This window comes from Hippocampus comes, unplaced genomic scaffold (genome assembly GCF_001891065.2).
Source record: "Hippocampus comes isolate QL1 unplaced genomic scaffold, H_comes_QL1_v1.1 scaffold22, whole genome shotgun sequence".
Classification (NCBI taxonomy): domain Eukaryota; kingdom Metazoa; phylum Chordata; class Actinopteri; order Syngnathiformes; family Syngnathidae; genus Hippocampus; species Hippocampus comes.
The window spans coordinates 5,624,478-5,641,936 of NW_017806175.1; the positions used below are offsets into that span (position 1 = coordinate 5,624,478).

General features: G+C 42.0%; 3 protein-coding genes and 1 long non-coding RNA gene across 5 annotated transcripts in view; 2 read left to right on the top strand and 2 right to left on the bottom strand.

Annotated features, from left to right (window-relative positions):
* Positions 1-1,757: 1,757 nt before the first annotated feature.
* LOC109531918 (GTP-binding protein REM 2-like) lies at positions 1,758-6,603 on the top strand. Its single transcript, XM_019896457.1, has 6 exons — positions 1,758-1,825; positions 1,967-2,027; positions 3,297-3,633; positions 3,708-3,781; positions 5,175-5,352; positions 6,063-6,603. The coding sequence occupies exons 2-6, from the start codon at positions 1,974-1,976 to the stop codon at positions 6,356-6,358; spliced, it is 939 nt and encodes a 312-aa protein (XP_019752016.1). The 5' UTR covers positions 1,758-1,825; positions 1,967-1,973; the 3' UTR covers positions 6,359-6,603.
* A 2,596-nt stretch (positions 6,604-9,199) lies between these two features.
* On the bottom strand, positions 9,200-13,423 carry LOC109532211 (phosphoribosylaminoimidazole carboxylase, phosphoribosylaminoimidazole succinocarboxamide synthetase). Its single transcript, XM_019896931.1, has 8 exons — positions 13,313-13,423; positions 12,217-12,395; positions 11,168-11,347; positions 10,620-10,733; positions 10,461-10,544; positions 9,903-10,083; positions 9,609-9,767; positions 9,200-9,494 (listed from the first exon to the last, which is right to left on the bottom strand). Exons 1-8 carry the CDS (start codon positions 13,377-13,379, stop codon positions 9,328-9,330), a joined length of 1,131 nt encoding a protein of 376 aa, XP_019752490.1. The 5' UTR covers positions 13,380-13,423; the 3' UTR covers positions 9,200-9,327.
* A 45-nt stretch (positions 13,424-13,468) lies between these two features.
* Positions 13,469-17,459, bottom strand: part of LOC109532213 (uncharacterized) — a 4,213-nt gene continuing 222 nt past the window's right edge. The window contains exons 2-3 of the long non-coding RNA XR_002171340.1: positions 17,327-17,457; positions 13,469-13,502 (exon numbers count right to left, since the gene is read on the bottom strand). This is a non-coding gene — a long non-coding RNA (uncharacterized LOC109532213). The remainder of the gene's footprint in view (positions 13,503-17,326; positions 17,458-17,459) is intronic.
* The window catches only part of ppat (phosphoribosyl pyrophosphate amidotransferase), a 13,445-nt gene continuing 9,718 nt past the window's right edge, over positions 13,733-17,459 (top strand). The window contains exons 1-2 of one of the 2 annotated variants that reach the window (XM_019896929.1): positions 13,733-13,848; positions 14,110-14,309. In XM_019896929.1, the coding sequence (XP_019752488.1) occupies positions 14,182-14,309 (128 nt within the window). In that variant the 5' untranslated portion in view covers positions 13,733-13,848; positions 14,110-14,181. Of the gene's footprint in view, positions 13,849-14,109; positions 14,310-17,315; positions 17,393-17,459 lie in introns of those variants that run through there. The other variant, XM_019896930.1, reaches the window with a different exon arrangement.

The window sequence follows — 17,459 nt, forward strand, 5'->3', positions numbered from 1 at the left end:
ATATATATATATATATAAAACAATTAAAATAATTAAATCAGAGTATGAGATTAAAGTCATCTGATGTGATTTTTTTACCTTTATGAGTATTAAGTCTTGAAACAGAAGGTGAATAAAAATGTTTAATTTTGTGAAAATAACATCGGATGACGATAAAGTCAGAACAGTTATTTTCATCACATCAATTAAATCGGGCATATTATAACAGTTGTAATGTTGCATGACAAGTTAGAAGCCTGTCGTTTTATCATAAAGTCAGAATAATATGACAAAGGGGAAATAATGCATGAACGAATGTCGTTGCACGATAACATTCATTTTTTTTTACATGACATTTTATTTGACACCAATTGACACAGCCCTAAAAATGTTTATAAACGACTACATTAACAATACAAAACACAAACACTGATATCATTTCAAACTCATTTTACAATATGAGCCTTCAAAAATGAATAGTTGACCGTCGTTATTTTCCTTCAATACAGTCAAGTCACTTCGGCTAACAACCCCGATTAATCTTAACTCCGCCTCTTCATCCAAAACTCAAATCACGACTCTGTATTAAATACAAAATCCGCATTTGAACGCAAACGGTCGGCATCCGTTGGGGCGCCGCCTGCATTTTCACCACCGCTCTGGCTAGTCACGGAGTCATTTTGTAGCTTTCCATTCAGTGCTTGTGCACGCGTACCTCTCAGCCAATTCTTTCCATCCATCCCTCCATCCCTTCATCCGGGGGGGTGGCTTGGGGGGGGGGGCAGTGACCCCGGCTATGCGCTGTTTGGGATGACCTCATCTTCAACGCCGCCTCCCTTCTCTCTGTGTCTCTCTGGCTCTCTCTCTGGCCCGCAGAATAGGCGCAGGATTAGGCCTATAATAGCGTCCTGGCAGCCCACTGCCGGACTCTATTGTGGCTTTGTGAGTGTGTGCGTGTGTGTGTGTGTATGTGTGTGTGTGTGTGTGTGTGAGTGTGTGTGTGTAAATGCGTGCATGCACACGCGTGTGTGACTCACACGACCACGCGTTGCATTCTGACTATAGGGAGCATGTGCACATCGCGGATTTTAACGAAGTGCAGAGCGATTCATATATTGATCATATCGATACCCATGTTGACAGTAGAATGAGATCAATACTTTGGCCTGCTACGGTTTCGTCAAATAAACACGGATATTTCATTGAACACTTTGGGGCTTCTTATTTTCACTCATTTTAGAAGCTGTAATATATACTGTATAAATATTAACAGTACACACACACACACACACACACACACACACACACACACACACACACACACTATAATAATATAAAATAATCTTGATTAGCTCCATAGTGGGGTCATTTGCAACATTTCAGCAGCAATACCATATTAAAAGAAGATAAATAGTATGAAGCAAAGCATATAACATTGCAATGAGCTCCAAGCACGCTAACATATTACATAGACAGTCCCTGTCCGTGGTATACATGGGAGGCGGGGAGGGGGGGGGGACGGTCCGAACCGGAGCTAGTGTCTACTATATGTAGAAATTGATTGAAAGATTGTTCATATCATAACAAATTTGCATAGAAAGTGAGACATCGGTGTAAAAAAAAGGTCGCTTTTGAACTGGACCGGCCTTTGAAAATGGAGATGGCTGTTCGTCACGGAGACGTTGAACTTTGCTGCCCTCTAGCGGTACGTACCCGCACCGACACAGAAAGGTCAACTCAGAGAGAGAGAGAGAGAGAGAGAGAGAGAGAGAGAGAGAGAGAGAGAGAGAGAGAGAGAGAGAAATCTACCATCGTCTTGTTGTAGTTGCAGAGAGACGCGTGACAGGTGAGCAGGGCTCAGGTGCTCAGTGGGTGGGTGAAGGGGGGGGGGCAGTATGTGATGGGCGGGTTGGGGCGCGGGGGCGGAGCTTGCTGTTGGATTGTGTCTTTACCCCCCCACCGTTTCTTCATCCAGCGTCTGTCTCAGCTTGCAGATGCCGACAGATGTGCCCCAAGACGAACTCAAGATCGAGGAGGACCCCCTCAAGGTAGACGAACGATCAACAAACAAGTCAATTAAATGCTGCTCGTGTGTGTGTGTGTGTGTGTGTGTGTGTGTGTGTGTGTGTGTGTTTATCTATCTATCTATCTATCTATCTATCTATCTATCTATCTATCTATCTATCTATCTGTTATACTGTAGTTATAGTTGTAGCTATAATTATATAGTTATGTATAGCTATATATAATGAAAAGAGTGAAAATGTAATTCATCTGTTCAACCTTCCCCAAGCAACACCACAACCAAATTTGTAATGTATATTTTAACGTGGAAATCAAGACTGTATGTCATTGTACTTCATAAATGTTTATGTACGTTAAATAGGGAAGAGGGATCTGGGGCCAGCTTGTGGGAAAATCTGCATAGAATTAATTTTCCAATGGAATGCCTTGGGAAAAATAAAAACAGTAATATTCATGCATATATTTTTAACCGCTCCCCCCCCCAAAAAAAACACACAGATAAATAAATAAAATAAATAAATAAATAGATTGAAAAAAAAATTGAACAAATATGTGGGTGTCGAACCACAAGTTTGCAGGGGTCCACTGTAACCCTGTTTTGCTCGGCCACATGTTGTTTATTTTGGGTGTAATTCCACAGTTGGCCCCTAGATGTTGCCACTCTATTATGTTTGACACTAGACGTGAAAGAAGAGCAAAAAACAAGTATTTCGAGTTCAGCATAAAATTTTGCTGAGGACTATTCAATGTGAAATCCTCTTCAATCCTGCTTTTTGCGCCCACAGGAAGTGACGGCTGTTGGTTCATTCTATTATACAGATCTTTCGGGCATGAGTTGTGAGACGATAAGTTTGTTGGTGATTTCTTAACTGTATACACGGAGGGATCGAGTACAGATAAACTGTGCAAATGTTTTTGTCTTATCCATTGCTTTTACTCGCTCGCATAATGATTTTGAATATACTACATGGTGACAATTATCTTAAACTTCAATGGGTGGCAATAAACAGGTGGCTCTTTTTGTGGAATTAGTGTCCAGTATCAGCCAAATGGTTGTTTGTTGTTCAGTTCACCGCCACTCCGAATCCTTTTGATAACAACATGAAATAAATTGGTATTTTAATGATTCCACAATAGGTTTCCTTCTTAATAGGTTGCCAACTTCTTCTCGTACTGACTCACCGGCTGGCAAAAATAATTCACCGTGCGCAGCCTGACCGAGTAGGCGTGTACGGTTTGAACGCCCCCTGAGGTGACCTAAAACGGTTCCTTGCTTTCAACATGCTTTCCAGTGTGACCCCATGACCCTGTCCAGCACGCCGACCATCCGCCGAGGCAGCACCCCGCTGCCCATCAAGCACCAGCTCAGGCGGGAAGAGGCCGTGCACGACGACTGCGACTGGTCCTCGGAAGCCGCCTGCGGAGCGTCCGCCTCGCCGCCCATCCGCTTCAGCCCGGCCCCGGATGACGCGGCACCATCGGCGGCGGCGGAGGAGGCGGAAGCGGAGGGAAGGCCCGACGGCGGCCCCCTGAGAATAGCCCTCCTCGGACAGAACGGCGTGGGGAAGTCATCGCTGGCTTTCGCCCTAGCGGGGGACGGAGACAGGACGGCGTCGGTGGATTCTGAAGGTTGTTTGTTTTGCTTGACTTGGGGGTGGCTCGTTGCGCTTCTCAGGACTAATGTGTGCTCTCGTTGCCGTCAGGAGAGGGTCACGTGAGCGTCGTCACCGTGGACGACGAGGAGAGCACCATCTTCATCTATGACAACTGGAGACACGTGAGACAAACACGCCCACGCTTTTTTTTTTCTTTATCGTGCATGCTTATCCCGAGTCATTGCGTTTAGGATAAATATCGACGCGAAATTGATGTATTATACAATATATATATATTTTTTTCTTTCATTACAAAAATATATTTTTACATTTATTTTTCTACATTAGGGAGAAAAAAAAAATTTAAATGAGAATAATTCTGTGACCCACATTAGAATAAGGCGTACTAAAAACCGAAATGATTTTCAAATAATCGAAACATTTGGAAATATTTTCTTGAAATCAAATTGAACGAAATGTGTTTTTCTACACTTTCGTGTTTATTATCTCTATTTTTAAACACATATTACAAATGATCGAATCTAAATAATATTTTAAAAATCAAAATAAATGAAGAGTCTAAATATTCAAACCAAAAAAGCCAAATATCTGAATGTAAAAAAAAGAAAAATAAATACATAAATATATATGTTTTTTTAATTTTGAAAAAATGCGAATGACATTTATGTACATTTGAGATGTTTTTTGATTGAAAAAAAATGAAAGATGTATTTTATTTATTAGGTTTTATTCAAAATAACATAATAAAACAATACATACAACAATTAAAAATGGTTTAGTTATTATTGTATCTTATAATTAAAGATGAAATTTCCTCCATTTAAACAAAATAATAGAAAAAACTTCAATATGAGAGAATTTCGTTTTTTTCTCGACTTAAAAGACAAAAAAAATGTAATATTTAAAAACAGAATATTTATTTTACAAAGTACGTTTGAAAAACAAAATGCATTTTTCATTTTCATTTTCAATTATTTTTTTCAATATTCATTTTTGAATTGTATAGTTATTTTAAATGATCTAAATATATCAAGCCATCTCTGTTTAAAATATGTTGTTATCGATCGATCAAGTGAATCCTGATGAAAAATATCGTCAAATGTCTCAACAGCCGCAAATCAGAGTCCCAAACAAGGACCACAATTGTGCATGCGAGCAGGGGAGGACAAGACATAATTGTGTGTGTGTGGATATGCATTCGCATCGTTTGTTGCACTTCTCCTGCACGGATCAAAACAATGGTCGCGTCGTGACGACCCACTGTGCTCATTATCCATTTGTTTTGCGTGTTCTCTTTTCCCTCAGGCATGACTCAAGTGTGTGCGCGCGCGTGTGTGCGTGTGTGTGTGTGTGTGTGTGTGTGTGTGTGTGTGTGTGTGTGTGTGTGTGTGTGTGTGTGTGTGTCCGGGCTGCCCACAGATGTGCGAAATGACTGTATGAAGGTGTCGAATTCCAGTGGGAGTGCGGCACTAACAGCACGAACCATATTCGATTGTGGGATTCATTCCTCACCTCCAGAAGATCCAATGCATTTATGTGTGTGTGTGTTGTCAGGACCTGTCGGCGTTGCGCTGCGAAGCGTGCGTGTTGGTGTTCTCGGTGACCGATCGGCGCAGTTTCCACCGCACGGCGCAGCTTCGCCTCCTCCTGCGAGAGACCCAGCCGCAGACTCCCATCATCCTGGTGGGCAACAAAAGCGACCTGGTCCGCTCCCGAGAAGTCACCTCTCAAGGTCAGACGAACGAGTGCAGCGGTACCTCGCGTATTTGCGGTTTGCTGTTTTTTTAATAGTCAGGTCAAAGCCCTGTCTAATGTAAAAATAGTGCTTTGGAGCCATCTTGTGGTATCATGGTTCCAAGGAAATGTGTTGAAGTGATCGGTAGGAGCTTCATTTGGTCAGGCCATAGCACTGTCTAATAGAAAAGTAGGGCTTTGCCGCCATTATTATGATTTATTTCTATTGTGGAAGGTGGCAGTTATCCTGGGGAGTGGGGGGGGGGGTTTCATCACATTAATCAGGACCCGCATTATGAATGTTTTGTGCAACAGAGTGCCGAATAAAATGCAACAATTCAGGTGATGTGATGCCCTCACCAGCGGGAAAGGGGAGTCACAGTCTCCGCTGCGTTTTCAGCTGTTTATTAAACAGGCCTAACAAACACAAAATAAAACACTTTCCAACATCTGCTGCAGGCCACTAGTCATGCTTAGATTCTCAGAAACAGATAATTGTCACTGTCTAAGCCACGCCCCTTAAAGGCACAGGTTCAAGACACAAGTTCTACACCACGTACAGGAGTAAAAAGCAGGAGAACTGACGATCACGATATCCTGTTTTAATTCTTCATTTATTGCACTCTATGTTATTTGTTTTCATTGAACATAATTTCCCTCGCTCGTGTCGTGAAAAACTCCTCTTTGTGCGGCTCCGCCCCCCCTCAGAGGCCATGTCCAGCGCGGCCCTCTTCAACTGCCTCTATCTGGAGATTTCGGCCTCTCTGGACCACCGCACCCCAGAGCTACTGGAGTGCGTCGTGCGGCTAGCCCGGGGTCAGCCCCCGTGGCCCCCGGGCACTAGCCCGGAGGACATGATTGCCGGGGGCCAGCGGGAGAGCATCACCTCACGAGCCAAGCGCTTTCTGTCCAACCTGGTTCCGCGGTACCAACGCGAACGTGGGGACTCCGGCCGCTTCCTGCGGCAGAAATCGCGTTCCTGCCACGACCTGGGGGCCCTGTGATGAGGAATGACGCAGAAATTTGCAGGGGACACTTTGGCGTTGGGGTTGGCCTAAGCGGGCAGGTTACATGCAGTCAATATAATAAGTCCACACACCCTTTTCCAAATGCCAGATTTTTGGGATATACTGTCGAAAATGAGACCAAGGAAAGTCACGTGACATATAACTTGTACAATCCACTGAAAAATGAAAAACAGAATTCCTTTAAGAGAGGGGAAATAAACATAAACAAGTGAGGTACCGTGTTTGCATAAGTGTGCACACCCTCTTGGAACTGGGGATGTGGCTGCGTTCAGAATTAAACAAATTAATGCAACGTAATCTCCAGAGGTGACTATAAAAAGTCTACACACCCCTCCTCAAATTCAATGTTGTCATGATGTAAAAAAAAAAAAAAAAAGACAAATAGGTCACAATATTGTGACCTATTTGTCCAACTCAATTAATTAATTAATTAATTAAAAATGAACTGAGATAAATTGGTGGCACACCCCAGCACACAATTGCCACTATTTCAAGTGCCTCTGATTGACCCAAAATAAAATTCCGCTGTGGAAAAAGTTTTGAAATTTTTTATTTTAGTCTATTTTTTTTTTTATATCACAAAAACCAAACATTTGAATAGGGGTGTGTAGATTTTTTTATTCATTGTAGATGTACTGCAAGGAGTGTATCAGGATGTCAAAAATCAGGAGTTGCTACCATGGTTTTACGTTTATGGTTTGGTTCACATTTGGTACAGTAATGGAACAAAATACAAAAAAAAAATGCATATGCTTTGTGTATATATGAATGAATTTAATACCATTTAAAATAAAACAGCAACGGCTAAAATCTTTACTTTGTAGGAAAGTGTCATCTTTTTATGAAAAGAATGGCTTGCAGACAAGGGCAACAGTAACAGTTTTAGCAGTGTGAATTATTATGTGGCTATGAAAACGCTAATTGATGGCATTTGTTATTGCTTTAGCTCCATTTGGGAGAGGTTATATGTATGTATGAAAGAAAAAAAATTATTTCACAGAACAAAATGATTGACACCTATCTGCTCGATGGAAATGTAAAGTCATGCGTGTTCTATTTATCCACTCATATTTTGTACAAAAAAAAGCAATGACATCATATTTTTTTTGTAAATAAGCTTCCGTAGTGATACTTAAATATGATTAAAAGGCTCTTTTTTTTTTTTTAAAGTCTGCCTCGTTCACTCTCACAGTAAGCAGTGCAGCAATGCTGTTGTTGACTGCATACTCACAAGTCATTCGAAAGGAGGGATACCACGCTGGTGATTCATTTACTCTCATTGTGGTATCCATGGCGATGGCGGGCAAGAGGGGAACCACTGAATAGTAAGCAAAGAGATAAAATGAGGATGAGGGAAAATGTGCCTCGTTGTACATGGAGGCATTGTTGCCACGTTACGGTCGTCAAGGAGACGCGGACCCATCATAACACACGTTGCGGTGATGACATCACGGCACTCTTACCTCCTCCACTGCTGCTATGCATTTGCAATTTCAACCGGCAGCCTCTTCCTCCTCCTCTTTTTCTTCTTGGCGCTCATCTGCTATCCTCCCACCTCTTCCACCCACACGTGCACCAGGATTTTTGGAACATCACAGGTCATTTAACCCATTATTGTTTGTTGTCAGCAAAGGATTGCAGCGCTGTGATATATTGGAATAAAAAAAACACACACATATCTTAATAGATAGTAAAAGTGGCATGAAGTTATTCTAACTCATTCCCTTGGCTGTAAACTACTGCAAATGACCGAAAGTGTAAGTTAAGTGTAGAAAACATGGGAAACGGCTTCCTCTTGTGGTGGAAATGAAGGCCTGCAATTGGATGAGACCAAATAACTCTGTTGAAATACGTACGTACAGGAAAATATAAATTAATTAACAACGTAAGTAACATTTTTTTAAAAGGAAATAAAAACAAATAAAATAGCGGAATATCTTCACCACAAAGCCAAAATATAAACGCAAAAATAAAAATGAATAAAAATAAATAAAAAAAATACTGTATATGCAGAGGGTAGCCATCTTACGTTGCCACGGTTACTGACAACTTCTATTGGGTTTCCGCTGAACAATTATCAGAGCATGTTTCATGCTAGAATCCCTGTATGGAGAAATGAGAGGCTCTCAAAGACCGAACTTGACTGTTTGCATTGACCATTATATTAGTTGTAAAGTCGAGAAGAAAAGGACCCCGACGCCACTAACAGGCTTCAATCTGGTGTCACTCGACAATGGAGATTCCCATGGAGACAGACCGTAAATGCCGAAAGATAATTTACAAATTTATAAACATGTATTCATCTCTTTTTTGTCGTTATTTATTCGAAATAACTTCACGTAACACATTTCTCCTGACTGAAGGAATATATGGCGTTATCTCTTTGCATGAAGTTATTTAGGGAAACAAATAAAATGCTTTGAAGAGAAGATATTAATTATGAAGGTTTGCTGGAGGTCAAAATGTGTTTTGATGAACCAGAAAAACGAGCAAAAAATATATCAAAATCAGCCTCAAACGCTTTGAGGTCGGAACTGGGACAATCAAGAGTCGGATAAATCCGATTTTCCACAAATGCACCGCCAATCTAGCATCACATGACCAAACCAAGAAAACAGGTGAGCCATGATTGGTTGTTACCTGAGCCCTTAGGCACTGTGATGTCATTTTCACTCGACAAGTCAAAATGGCTGCCCCGGGAGATAGCTAATAACAGTTGGATTTTGCTGCTTTACTTCATATTCCACAAACACAATATTAATCACATGTTGTGGTAAGACTGTACAATGTTTGCACTATGATAAAAGATCAGAGACATTTTGTTACAAAGATTAACAATTTATTTGTGATGGAATGGTTGGAAGATTAATTTTGTTAGAGATTTGCTTCATCAGAAGAGATTAATCAGCCCAAAAGGATGATGATGATGCTTCTGTGACATTAGCTCAGATGGTGCAGGCCTGGAGCTTCTTGTCGGCCACCTTGAGGGCCACCCAGGTGTTGAGCATGGACGCCCTCAGCTTGCACCACACCAGGTGATTGGTCAGACCGAAGATCTGAGCCGCAAACTGAGCGGTTGCATCCGGGGAGAGGATGGTCGAACAGCCCAGACCTGCAGCGAAAGAGAAAGAAAGACTTTGAATGGATGATCTCATCAATTGTAATTAAAAAACAAACAAACAAACCAAAAAAAAAAAAACAGAATAAAATCAAAAGTGGGACTCACCGCTTGGCATACGAAGGGAGGACCACACATCCTGGGAGCCCCAGTCGGGCGTGATGGGCGGACAGTTGATGACAGGGTAAGCCGTGTTACCTGACATCACGGGACCGAGGCCGTTGCTCCGGCCAGCCACCGCCACAAACACTGTGGGAACGCCGTCTCCTGGTAAAATAGCAAAAATATGAGAAAATTCTGATGACAGATCTATCTGTCAATCGATTTTAAAAATAATAATTCCAAGACACCGAATATCAGCTGAGTAAAATCGGTTTTCCTCTAATGTGTTGAGGGACCAACCTTCGTATTCCGCTTTAATGCGCAGAGTCTCATCCGGGCCTTTGTGCGCAGAGGTGACGCGCAGCACGCAAGGAATCCCGTAAGAGCTGCAGGCCTTCTTGATCTTCTCACAGTGGGCCATGTCTGACGTGGAGCCCATCAGGACCACCACCCTGCCATTGGCTTGGAACTCCAGCAACAGCTTGCCAGGTGCAGCATAAGGTACAGTTAGCGGCATTAATTTAGCCCTCAAAATTAAGCCTACTATACTTTACTTCTATATTTAGAAGTAAATATTTTTCAAGGCAAAAAAAAAAAAAAAAAATAGATCGTTTGATGGCAGTTATGTGCGTGCCAAAGCAACCATCCTATAAACACTGAAAACTTGCAAATTTCAGCTACCCAAAGAGGCAGCTTGCACGGCCGACTTGCACCAATAAATGTATTTGTTTATGCATAAGCAGTTTGGAGTTCACTCAACATGATTCATTTGGAATGCCACCTACCAAAATTGATTAAAAAGATACAAAGTTCAAATGCTTCTTCTGATAAGTGAGGACTAAAAAGGATTTGGCGCACCTTGACCCTTTCGGAGACCCACTCGAAGTTTCTCTTAACCATTTGCATGGCCTCAGGGGTCACCTCTTTCAGGTCTCTGTAAACCTGTTGGGGCGGAGAGCAAACTCAAGTCAATGAGTTCGTTAAGATAAATTAATAAATAAATAAAACAAGACAAACCTGCTTATCTTTCTGCTGGCTTCTGTCTCCGGCGGGCCACAGCCTCCACGAGTCGTTGTCGATCACATCGGCCAGAACAATCTCCTGAGTCTTCACGTTCACGCCAAACTCGATCTGGAAGCCAAACAAAGAACATTTCAGAATCATTCCAACCGTACTTCGCCAGCAGGGGGCAGCATGTCAAACGCACACGCACACGCACACAAAAACAAATCGCTCACTCACACCAGTTATATTTCTGGAGATTTCTTTTTTTCAATTTTAGTTTTGATTTTGACTTTTTAAAATGTCACTTATTTTTCAAAGCTGTTTTTAGAGCAAGTAAAATGGTTTGTTTTAGGTTTTGTCAAGAGTGCAAAACAAAAAAGACCTCCCCTCCCTCAATAAATTACACAGCCAAAAATCTCACATGCACACCAATCCACTAAAACTCACAATTGTCAAAAATTAAACATAAAAACAACCCCCCCCCTCCAAAAAAAACCCTCCTACATCACAAGCATTCAAAAATCATGCACATATGCCCACAGACAGACAGACCCACCCACCTTCATATCAACCAGTGTGCAGTTCTGCGTAGCCCAGGCCTTTTCGAGGATCTCAAAGATGGCCACAGTGCTGCGGTTCATTATGTCCACCTCACAGCGGCCGATGCCGAGGCCGGCGGGGCAAAACTTGGCCTCCAGCAGCTGCTCCTCCGACCACTGCGGGTCATTGTTGGCGTCGTCCTGGAGAAGCCAAGCAGTATTGCTTCATTCCATACACGTTGGGGGGCCAGAATCCGAGCTGTGAATTCAGGATTTGACCCGAGCGTGGCTGGAGGCGTGTCACTCATGGAATAAATTTGATTCAACTGTCCCAGTCATATTTGCATAATACAAAACATGCTAAAATGTAAGATTTGTATTACATAAAGGGGGTGGGGCAGAAATGTTGACATGAAATTAAAATTTAAATGACAAGGGTCAAAGTGTAGTAACCGCATACCACTTGGTGAAAATTGTAAATATTTGTCTCTGCTGACACATCAAAAAAATCTAATTAACAATTGCAATTTAGTAGCTTCATGAAGTGCTGCCGACCTGAATGAAAATACAATCACTGCTTTGGGTGTATTCATGCTACATTTAAATGTTTTTATTTATTCGGTGATTAATAACATTAAAAAAAATTTAAGAAACCTTTGATTTTCTGGATAATTGTCTTTAATTTGCAGATCAATGCCTTGCATTGAAATATTTTACATATTCGTTTTAAAACATTCTTCTCAAACTCCACCCACCCACCCCCGCAAAATAATTAGATAAATATACACTGCTTCCACCACTGAAAATACGATCTCCTTGCTCACCTGTGTTTTGCACTTTGTGCAAGCTTGGAGCTTAACAAGTAGCCACACCCTAACTGCTCCTAGTCATCATGGTAACAAAATCTCTACTTAGCATTGGCCAAGCAGTAGAAGGGGTGGGGGCAGGGTGAACAACTGCTTATTTGCACGTGACACAACTGTGTGTTTTATGTGCACTTCACTTCTTGCTCCTTGTGGAATTTGAACAGAAGCGCACCTGGAAGTGTTTTGAATTGAGCGCGGACTCACTTTGAAGAACATCTCCATCTTCAGTGGGGAGAAGCGGTAGCCCTCTTTCACACCAGGGTTCCTCTTCAGGAAAGAGCCAGTGGCAACCCTGCGACACACCCATTCGATGGGAATCATCTCACAGTGCGCCGCCACAAACGCCGTGTCCGAGTGCTGCCTCACGAAGGCCGTCTTGATGCCTGCAAGACATTGTACAAATTTGGGGGCGGGCACAAAAAAAATAAAAAATAATTAAAAGGAGTGTCAAATGCTTAAATGAGAGGCAAACATTGTACAAATTTGGGGGCGGGCACAAAAAAAAAAAATTAAAAGGAGTGTCAAATGCTTAAATGAGAGGCAAGTGGGGGTGGATAACATCGTTTACGTTCTGCTTCGTTACAAGTCACAAGGTGCTCATGTGCAAGATTTGATGGTCTCATGAGTTGCAGATGGGTTACAGTTAGACAATTAATTTAAGCGGCGTGCCGAGTGACCCAAGAATCGGGCTAATGCAACAGCACATGACAACGTGAGTGTGGACTTTCAACAGCAAAAAGTTAACATAACTCATCATAATCCTTTACATGGTATCAAGTTAGGTTGTCTAAAGCTGGCAAAAGAATGTCACTTCCAAAAACGGTCTATGGGGAGTAAAAATTATTGTGTTAATATAATTTTAACGCCAACATGATGTAATACACAAAAAATAAGGTACGTTTTGAATGTTGAAATTATAAATATTGAATCAAAATAGCACTGGAAAACGATACTACAACTCATTGGACTATATTCATTTAAAGAAGTTGAAGTTAAGCCAAAGTGTGCACAAAAAAAAGTTGGTTTTTTTTCAAGAAAACAAAACATTATCACTGAAAAAACATGCATCATCCTTTTTATATACCTATAAATTTATAGAGATAAAAAGTACGTTTTCTTTGGTTGTTGTCATTAAATGAAGTAAAGTTGAGTTTAGAATAGTTATTGCCATTAAATCTCTTGATTTACTGCACTGGCGTTTGAGCACTGGCTGGAACTACTCATTTAGACGCAATTTTTTTCCTGCAGTTGTCAATCTAGCAGACAGTGTGTATGAATGTCGTTTTTGTGGCTTTTTCACCGGATTGCTGCAACAGTTCAAACACGCAGCTCGTGGTTTTATTGGCGATGGCCGCTTTGCCCTCCATCTGGTCCTTCCTCACTGCATTCCCGGCAGTAATCTGGTCTTTTTTTTTTTAATTGTTGCAAAATCCAAAATATTGTACTGTACCTTGTGTTGAGGTCATGTTTCTTTTCGACGCGCCGCGAAGCTACACGACAAATAAAACAAATACAAAGTGTGAGCCACGCAAAAAAGTTGTCAAGTGAGGATGAGATCCGGAGGCGTGCACGCCAGGCAGGGCAGAAACCGGAAATGGAGCGTTTCTTACATGCTCTGACAGCCAATCACAGTTCGCCAATCACTAAATTGGACCAATCACAAGAGCTGACATTTGTCAAATGGGTGGGGAGACGCCCCGCCTCTAACGCATGTCAAAAAGAGGCCAATTTTTTTGGCTTACATTATGAAACTTTCACAATGTTCTTCTTTTTAGTGACACAGCGAGACAATTCCGCCAACCTGCCAGCTCAACACTATTGATTCGCTCGATAGAGGTGATTTGTTATCAAATTTATCTCACAGCCCGTCGCGATGCTTGATTACACCTTTTGAAGTTTAAGTAATGGCGCCCGTGTTACAAAACTGCCAACTTGTGATTCTTTTAAGACAACGGTTGACCTCCACGTAACGTGCTCTTACCTCTAACTGATTTTGTGCAATTTTGATGGGGTTTTAATCGACCGTGTCTTGAAAGAAACGCTCCTGTTGTTGCACGTGTTCTGGGAGCTAGAGCTAAGAGTTTTGCGCATGCGCAGATCCCCCTTTCGGCCACTTGGAACAACACTACCAACAGCGGCGGCACCGGAGAGTGAGCAGGCAGCGGCGAGATGGAGTTCGAGGAGTCCGGTATCGGGGAGGAGTGCGGGGTATTCGGCTGTGTGGCGGCCGGAGAGTGGCCCACGCAGCTTGAGGTGGCTCAGGTGCTCACCCTGGGACTTGTGGCGTTGCAGCACAGGTAACGTAAACGGAAGCATCTCGGCGACGCTTTTCAAGTCACCCGAGGCACATGCGGTATTTAGGGTTAGAAAATGACCCCCCCCCTCTCCCATCCCAAAATAAAAGAGCAGTTTCGGTGTTATTTATTCACTGGTTTCTAACGGTGGCGTTCAAAATGAACAAGGAGCTCCTATTATCTCGCGTGGAAGTGAGAAAAGTTAGTGCCGAGATGCGTTCAATGACCAACGCCAGTCGTCGTGTGACAACGATGTGCAAACTGGTTTGACATTCTTTACATTCTGGCTATTAAAGTCAAAGGTTGTTTGAGTAGCCAGAAATTTCAAGGAAAGAGTACGCTGTCAAAAGTATTGACGGCGTTCCTGGCGCTACTAATCCAGATAGGTCTTTTTAAAATGGAAAGAACAAAATCTCAAAAGAAATACAAAAGAGGGCTTATTTTTAATGTAAGGAATAGATAGCACCCGCAGATATTTGCGTAAAAATGTAAGGAGTAAAACTAAAAACTAGGCTGGGAAAATCAACACTTCAGTTCAGGAGATCCCCCAAATTTCTATCTCTAGTATTTTTACTTGTTTACTTGGACACATCTGGTACCTTTCGTTTAGAATATGACTTACGCAAGTAAAAAGTAGTCCTCCCAATAGGTACTCAAGTACTGAGTAACTGCTGATCTTTTTTTTTTTTTTTTTTTTTTTTTTAAGAGAGCGTGAGCATCAAATGGATGAAAAAATATAAAAACAGGAATATGTATACATTACAGTCAATATGGAGTTGAACAGTGACTGATGGTAATATTGTTTGCTTTTGCCTGAAGAGTGGTTTTATTCTATTAAGTAACCAAAACATTTCGGAATGGCTTTTGATAACCAAATTATGTATTTAGCCATGAGTGACATCAACTCACCAGACTGCACTTCCATATTGTTCAGCGGCCACTTACACGGTGACCGCGTCACATATCCAAGATCTCAGTTATACTTTGTCCCATTTACGGCAAACAAACACTTCAATTTAACAAAACAACTCTGCACACATATGTATATATGTGTGTGTGTGTGTGTGTGTGTGTGTGTGTGTGTGTGTGTGTGTGTGTGTTTTCATGCAGTCACAGACAGGGTTGCTCTCAAATCTAAAATGGCGCATCCTGCCATCTTTTGGTTGTTTTACCTCATGACCTAAGAGTGGCTAAGAATAAAAGTGAAGGATTTTTCATATCCTTATTCAGATTATTAATGTTATCTTTGTATTTATTTTTGATGCTGATCACCAGCCGTATCCCACTCGAACAGATTCGCTCCTGCGCTGAGCAACAGCAGACTCACTTCAGCTTCACGTTGGGAACAAAACAAAAGGCCATCTGTCTTAAGGTGACCTTGACATGTTAGATAAAGTGGGACAAACAATCGCGGTTCACGATATCTGGTACCATAGCCGAATGATGTTTTGTTTTGTTTTTTGACAGCGGGGGCACTATGAAAGGACATTTTGTCACTACTTTAGTGATGTTTGGCAGATCAAAAGTAAGTGAAGGATGAAAAGAAATGTCTTCTTTTTTTTTTCCGCCCCCTGCTCGTAGAAAGTAATTAGCATCATGCGGGCCAACGACGTTGGCCGTGTCAATTGTAAAGTTTAGCTAAAAACTGGATGACAAATGGCTTTAAAAAATAAATAATAATCATCATATACAGTGATACCTCTACTTATGAAATTAATTGGTTCTGGAAGACATTTCTTAATTAGAAAATGTTCGAAGTAGAGACGCCGGTCGTAGCCAATGGGACAGCAGATAGAAGTATGTTGCGTTCATGAAACTCGGAGCCGCGAGGAGCAGCCCGTACTGTATTTTTATCGTCCGTAACAAGAGGCAATATTTTCCTGTCGAGGCGTTTCGTAACTTGAACATTTCGTATGCAAGCTGACTGTGCACTGCTCTGTTTTTAAAATATCTCTCGAAAGACTCAACGTTGTACATCATTTGCCATTCCCCTTCGACCGAGTTGACCGAAGCTTGATAACACCCAACTCCACACAAATGTCGATGAAAATGACAAAAATGTGAAGTGTAATCAATTAAAACGAGTCTTTCTTCTTATATTTTGCACTAAAACTACTCTGACATTCCCCCCCCCCTCCCCCCCCCCCCACCCCTCGCCACAAGTTGCTTAAGTCAATATTTCGAAGCGTAACACGTGACCAACATATGTTGACATATCCTATGCCGTGAAAACATATTAACACCTCGGTTTTGTGGCTCACAAAACATATAGCGGGTGCTGTGAACTTGTGTTTTTATGAACAGACGTGCCCGTATCCGAACCTCGTGCAATACCCAATAACGGCCTCGGTTCTTCCCAATTTAATGAACTACTCCGGCGCCTGTTTCCCGAGCAAATGTGTCACGTCGGCAGCGATCACGCTCGTTTCACTCTGGAACATGAGGTGCGTGTATTCTACTTTAAAACGTACAGCGGCTTTTTCTGAACAAACATGTTTCGATGTAGACTACAGGATTTGCGTATGTGTACGTTGTATATATTAAACTAAAAAATAAAAAAATAGTGTTTTGCTCATGGGCTTTGTGCCAGCCATACTAGCATGAATGGAATGTTTCCCTATAATTGGGAGTAGGTGGAGGAACTGACAACCCCGTAGGCCATTTGCAGTATGCGGCGCCATACATTTAAAAAAAAAAAAACAACCCAATAAGTCCTCTGAGAAACGGTTTTATAAAATGGCTCCCGTTGGGAAATGTTGTTCCCTACACTCACTCAGTTAAATGTCACCTACCCGGTAACTCCGCCACGGTCACGTGATACCAATTTCACACATGGTTGTAATAATTTTAGTTTGATCCGTACTTCCCAGAGCAGTGACCGTGTACTGTGACCTTCCACGGATGAAGTGAATGTGGCATTCTCAATACGATTAACCCTTTCAGGGACCCAGCGCTGACTACCGTGGACAGCTTTAGTCATGTTATCAGGTGACAGGGTGCACGAAAGGGTTAAGAGTTACCTGCGTCTCTGGGGGTGCATCTTGGTCGGCCATCGAGCAGACCGAAAGGACTTCTATGATCGGAACGTGAGTCTGCTCTTCTTTAACGTTCACACCGTCCGCAATTTTTTTCTCTGGTGTCGGTAGAGCGCCT

Bases quoted from the DNA above. Each gene is read 5' to 3' on its own strand.
- LOC109532211 (XM_019896931.1), bottom strand. From the start codon at position 13,379: ATGGAGGGCAAAGCGGCCATCGCCAATAAAACCACGAGCTGCGTGTTT. The intron at 9,768-9,902 runs GTTGGTCCCTCA...CTATTTTACCAG, and splicing joins CATTAAAGCGGAATACGAAG to GAGACGGCGTTCCCACAGTG. The intron at 9,495-9,608 runs GTGAGTCCCACT...CTTTCGCTGCAG, and splicing joins CTCCCTTCGTATGCCAAGCG to GTCTGGGCTGTTCGACCATC.
- LOC109531918 (XM_019896457.1), top strand. From the start codon at position 1,974: ATGCCGACAGATGTGCCCCAAGACGAACTCAAGATCGAGGAGGACCCC. The intron at 2,028-3,296 runs GTAGACGAACGA...CATGCTTTCCAG, and splicing joins TCGAGGAGGACCCCCTCAAG to TGTGACCCCATGACCCTGTC. The intron at 3,634-3,707 runs GTTGTTTGTTTT...CGTTGCCGTCAG, and splicing joins GGCGTCGGTGGATTCTGAAG to GAGAGGGTCACGTGAGCGTC.